This window comes from Panulirus ornatus, chromosome 51 (genome assembly GCF_036320965.1).
Source record: "Panulirus ornatus isolate Po-2019 chromosome 51, ASM3632096v1, whole genome shotgun sequence".
NCBI lineage: Eukaryota > Metazoa > Arthropoda > Malacostraca > Decapoda > Palinuridae > Panulirus > Panulirus ornatus.
In genome coordinates, this window is record NC_092274.1 from 8,910,620 (window position 1) to 8,917,511 (window position 6,892).

The 6,892-nt window shown below is 44.0% G+C and overlaps 1 protein-coding gene across 1 annotated transcript in view; it reads left to right on the top strand.

The window, feature by feature from the left end:
* The window catches only part of LOC139764750 (IQ and AAA domain-containing protein 1-like), a 118,619-nt gene that overhangs the window by 104,578 nt on the left and 7,149 nt on the right, over positions 1-6,892 (top strand). Inside the window, exon 17 of the mRNA XM_071691614.1 lies at positions 121-215. Within this exon, the coding sequence (XP_071547715.1) occupies positions 121-215 (95 nt within the window). The remainder of the gene's footprint in view (positions 1-120; positions 216-6,892) is intronic.

Sequence of the window (6,892 nt, forward strand, 5' to 3'; positions counted from 1 at the left end):
GAGGGATAATTAGCCTCATTATATCTGCTTCATGAGGGATAATTAGCCTCATTACATGTGGTAACGGTCTTGTGAGAGTGGATGAGGCAGGAGCAGTAAGGCGAGGCGCTCCTTCCACAGGTGGTAACGGAGCAGCGGCTGGCGAAGCAGGAGAAGACGCCCCTGACAGCAGCTGAGTTCGTCGTGCCCCTCAGCAAGATCGAACCTATATACAGGTACGTACGTACGGCAGGAAGGAGGGGGTTAGTGTAGCACTTAAATACGGACCTCCCTGGTCTAATACGGACCTCCCTGGTCTAATACGGACCTCCCTGGACTAATCCGGACCTCCCTGGTCTAATACGGACCACCCTGGACTAATACGGACCTCCCTGCTCTAATACGGACCTCCCTGCTCTAATACGGACCTCCCTGGTCTAATGCGGATCACCCTGGACTAATACGGACCTCCCTGGTCTAATACGGACCTCCCTGGTCTAATACGGACCACCGTGGACTAATACGGACCACCCTGGACTAATACGGACCACCCTGGTCTAATACGGACCTCCCTGGTCTAATACGGACCACCCTGGACTAATGCGGACCTCCCTGGTCTAATACGGACCACCCTGGACTAATACGGACCTCCCTGGTCTAATACGGACCTCCCTGGTCTAATACGGACCACCCTGGACTAATACGGACCACCCTGGACTAATACGGACCACCCTGGTCTAATACGGACCTCCCTGGTCTAATACGGACCACCCTGGACTAATGCAGACCTCCCTGGTCTAATACGGACCACCCTGGACTAATACGGACCTCCCTGGTCTAATACGGACCTCCCTGGTCTAATACGGACCACCCTGGACTAATGCGGACCTCCCTGGTCTAATACGGACCACCCTGGACTAATGCGGACCTCCCTGGTCTAATATGGACCTCTCTGGTCTAATACGGACCACCCTGGTCTAATACGGACCTCCCTGGTCTAATACGGACCACCCTGGACTAATGCGGACCTCCCTGGTCTAATAAGGACCTCCCTGGTCTAATACGGACCCCCCTGGTCTAATACGGACCACCCTGGACTAATACGGACCACCCTGGACTAACATGGACCACCCTGGACTAATACGGACCTCCCTGGTCTAATAGGGACCACCCTGGTCTAATAGGGACCACCCTGGTCTAATACGGACCTCCGTGGTCTAATACGGACCTCCGTGGTCTAATACGGACCTCCCTGGTCTAATACGGACCACCCTGGTCTAATACGGACCTCCTGGTCTAATACGGACCACCCTGGACTAATACGGACCTCCCTGGTCTAATACGGACCTCCCTGGTCTAATACGGACCACCCTGGACTAATACGGACCACCCTGGTCTAATACGGACCTCCGTGGTGTAATACGGACCACCCTGGACTAATACGGACCACCCTGGTCTAATACGGACCTCCGTGGTGTAATACGGACCACCCTGGACTAATTACGGACCACCCCTGGTCTAATACGGACCACCCCTGGACTAATACGGACACCACCCTGGTCTAATACGGACCTCCGTGGTGTAATACGGACCACCCTGGACTAATACGGGACCACCCTGGTCTAATACGGACCACCCTGGACTAATACGGACCACCCTGGTCTAATACGGACCACCCTGGACTAATACGGACCTCCCTGGTCTAATACGGACCTCCCTGGTCTAATACGGACCACCCTGGACTAATACGGACCACCCTGGTCTAATACGGACCTCCGTGGTGTAATCCTGGACTAATACGGACCACCCTGGTCTAATACGGACCTCCGTGGTGTAATACGGACCACCCTGGACTAATACGGACCACCCTGGTCTAATACGGACCACCCTGGACTAATACGGACCACCCTGGTCTAATCGGACCTCCGTGGTGTAATACGGACCACCCTGGACTAATACGGACCACCCTGCCTAATACGGACCACCCTGGACTAATACGGACCACCCTGGTCTAATACGGACCACCCTGGACTAATACGGACCACCCTGGTCTAATACGGACCTCCCTGGTCTAATACGGACCACCCTGGACTAATACGGACCTCCCTGGTCTAATACGGACCACCCTGGTCTAATACGGACCACCCTGGACTAATACGGACCACCCTGGACTAATACGGACCTCCCTGGTCTAATACGGACCACCCTGGTCTAATACGGACCACCCTGGACTAATACGGACCACCCTGGACTAATACGGACCACCCTGGTCTAATACGGACCACCCTGGATTAATACGGACCACCCTGGTCTAATACGGACCACCCTGGATTAATACGGACCACCCTGGTCTAATACGGACCACCCTGGTCTAATACGGACCACCCTGGATTAATACGGACCACCCTGGTCTAATACGGACCTCCGTGGTGTAATACGGACCTCCGTGGTGTAACAGTTAGCGTTATGGACCATGGTCCGCACGGGCCAACCCGGGGTCTGACTTCCATGAGTTCAAATCCTCAGCTTGCCTGTCGGCTTGCATCCAACCCAGGTGTTCATCCTCCCTCGGGGCTGGTCGATAAATGGGTCATTTGCTTAGACTGATGTGTGTGTGTGTGTGTGTGTGTGTGTGTGTGTGTGTGTCTACATATAGATTAAAGATTTAGTATATATATATATATATATATATATATATATATATATATATATATATATATATATATATATATATCTTTTTTTTTTTTTTTGCTTTGTCGCTGTCTCCCGCGTTTGCGAGGAAGCGCAAGGAAACAGACGAAAGAAATGGCCCAACCCACCCCCATACACATGTATATACATACGTCCACACACGCAAAATATACATACCTACACAGCTTTCCATGGTTTACCCCAGACGCTTCACATGCCCTGATTCAATCCACTGACAGCACGTCAACCCCGGTATACCACATCGATCCAATTCACTCTATTCCTTGCCCTCTTTTCACCCTCCTGCATGTTCAGGCCCCGATCACACAAAATCTTTTTCACTTCATCTTTCCACCTCCAATTTGGTCTCCCACTTCTCCTCGTTCCCTCCACCTCCGACACATATATCCTCTTGGTCAATCTTTCCTCACTCATTCTCTCCATGTGACCAAACCATTTCAAAACACCCTCTTCTGCTCTCTCAACCACGCTCTTTTTATTTCCACACATCTCTCTTACCCTTACATTACTTACTCGATCAAACCACCTCACACCACACATTGTCCTCAAACATCTCATTTCCAGCACATCCATCCTCCTGCGCACAACTCTATCCATAGCCCACGCCTCGCAACCATACAACATTGTTGGAACCACTATTCCTTTAAACATACCCATTTTTGCTTTCCGAGATAATGTTCTCGACTTCCACACATTCTTCAAGGCTCCCAGAATTTTCGCCCCCTCCCCCACCCTATGATCCACTTCCGCTTCCATGGTTCCATCCGCTGCCAGATCCACTCCCAGATATCTAAAACACTTCACCTCCTCCAGTTTTTCTCCATTCAAACTTACCTCCCAATTGACTTGACCCTCAACCCTACTGTACCTAATAACCTTGCTCTTATTCACATTTACTCTTAACTTTCTTCTTTCACACACTTTACCAAACTCAGTCACCAGCTTCTGCAGTTTCTCACATGAATCAGCCACCAGCGCTGTATCATCAGCGAACAACAACTGACTCACTTCCCAAGCTCTCTCATCCCCAACAGACTTCATACTTGCCCCTCTTTCCAAAACTCTTGCATTCACCTCCCTAACAACCCCATCCATAAACAAATTAAACAACCATGGAGACATCACACACCCCTGCCGCAAACCTACATTCACTGAGAACCAATCACTTTCCGCTCTTCCTACACGTACACATGCCTTACATCCTCGATAAAAACTTTTCACTGCTTCTAACAACTTGCCTCCCACACCATATATTCTTAATACCTTCCACAGAGCATCTCTATCAACTCTATCATATGCCTTCTCCAGATCCATAAATGCTACATACAAATCCATTTGCTTTTCTAAGTATTTCTCACATACATTCTTCAAAGCAAACACCTGATCCACACATCCTCTACCACTTCTGAAACCACACTGCTCTTCCCCCAATCTGATGCTCTGTACATGCCTTCACCCTCTCAATCAATACCCTCCCATATAATTTACCAGGAATACTCAACAAACTTATACCTCTGTAATTTGAGCACTCACTCTTATCCCCTTTGCCTTTGTACAATGGCACTATGCACGCATTCCGCCAATCCTCAGGCACCTCACCATGAGTCATACATACATTAAATAACCTTACCAACCAGTCAATAATACAGTCACACACACACACACACACACACACACACACACACACACACATATATATATATATATATATATATATATATATATATATATATATATATATATATATATATATATATTCCTATGAGTCCACGGGGAAAATGAAACACGATAAGTTCCCAAGTGCACTTTCGTGTCATAATCACATCATCAGGGAGACACAAGAGAGAAATAACAGTCAGTTGATATACAACGAAGAGACGAGGCTAGGACGTCATTTGGTAAACATGAGATTGTCCAAAACATACAACGAGCGTTCATAAACTTATCATTTTACAAATTTTATCAACAATAAAGTTATCTAATTTGTATAGACCATCACTAATATTAAGATTATAATTCTATAATTCTTTGTGTATTTAATAAAAGAAGATTCAATGATATTTCTCTTGGCAATAGAGTTAGAGTTAATAACTGAGATGGCATTACTCCAGTCAGTACAATGATCATAGTTTTTAACGTGATCAAACAAGGCAATTGATTCTTGTCCCGTTCTTATACTATATTTATGTTGCTTAAGTCTAACAGAAAGATCCTTACCAGTCTGACCAACATAAAACTTATCACAATTTCTACATGGCACTTTATAGATGCATCCAAGAGACTTTTCTGGTGAGTTCCTGATTAAGATATTCTTTATAGTACTATTGTTGCTGAAGGCAACATTTACATTAAAGGATTTAAACAACATGGGAAGTAAAGTGAAATTATCATTAAAGGGGAGAACTAAAAGAAACTTGGTATCAATTATTATTAAAAGAGAGAACTAAAAGATTCTTGGTGTCAATGGGAGGTTTGGGCTCAACTCTATAAAATGATTTCTTTGCTTACTTAAGGGAATTATCAATGAAAGATCTAGGGTACTTTAACATATTCAATAGAATGCATCTTCCCAAACTCATCATCAATAAACTCTGGACTGCAAATACGTAATGCCCTAAGGAACGTTGATTGAAATGATGATAATTTAACTCTGTCATGTTGAGATGAGTAATAATGGATGTATGCTCATATATCCATTATTACTCATCTCAACATGACAGAGTTAGATTATCATCATTTCAATCTATGTTCCGTAGGGCATTACGTATTTGCAGTCCAGTGTATGTTGATGATGAGTTTGGGAAGATGCATTCTATTGAATATAAGTTAAAGTACCCTAGATCTTTCATTGATAAATCCCTTAAGTTAGCAAAGAAATCATTTTATAGAGTTGAGCCCAAACCTCCCATTGACACCAAGAATCTTTTAGTTCTCCCCTTTAATGATAATTTTACTTTACTTCCCATGTTGCTTAAATCCTTTAATGTAAATGTTGCCTTCAGCAACAATAGTACTATAAAGAATATCTTAATCAGGAACTCACCAGAAAAGTCTCTTGGATGAATCTATAAAGTGCCATGTAGAAATTGTGATAAGTTTTATGTTGGTCAGACTGGTAAGGATCTTTCTGTTAGACTTAAGCAACATAAATATAGTATAAGAACGGGACAAGAATCAAATGCTTTGTTTAATCATGTTAGAGGCTATGATCATTGTACTGGCTGGAGTAATGCCATCTCAATTATTAACTCTAACTCTATAACCACGAGAAATATAATTGAATCTGCTATAATCAAATGCACAAAGAATTATAATCATAATATTAGTGATGGCCTATACGAATAAGATAACTTTATTGTTGATAAAATTTGTAAAATGATAAGTTTATGAACGCTCGTTGTCTGATTGGACAATCACATGTTTACCAAATGGCGTCCTAGCTACGTCTCTTCGATGTATATCAACTGAATTATATTTCTCTCTTGTGTCTCCCCTGATGATGTGATTATTACACGAAAGTGCACTTGGGAACTTATTGTGTTTCATTTTCCCCGTAGACTCATAGGAATATCTTGATCACGCGCAAAGTTGTGATCCTTTCCAATATACATATATATATATATATATATATATATATATATATATATATATATATATATATATATATATATATATATATCGAATAGTCATATCCTTATTAGGGGCGACCATAGCCTAGCAGTTAGCGATCCTGACTACCACGCAAAAGGTCCTGGGTTCGAATCCTGGCTGTTGGAAGATGATATGTGATATATGTATATTATAGTTGTTTTAGCTGATTTCCGTTTCCGGCGTGAGCGAGGCAGCGCCAGGAAACAGGCGAAGAATGGCCCATCCACTGATATACATATATATATGTACATAAACGCCCACATACGCACATATACATATCAACACATATATACATATACATATCAACATATACATACATATACATATACATACACAGACAGTACATACATACGTATGTACATATGTATACTTCCTTGCCTTCATCCATTCCTGTCGCTACCCCGCCCCACAGGAAAACAGCATCGCTATCCCCTGCTTCAGCGAGGCGGTGCCAGGAATACTGAAAAAAGGCCACATTCGTTCACACTCAGTCTCTAGCTGTCAATTATAATGCACCGAAACCACAGCTCCCTTTCCACATCCAGGCCCC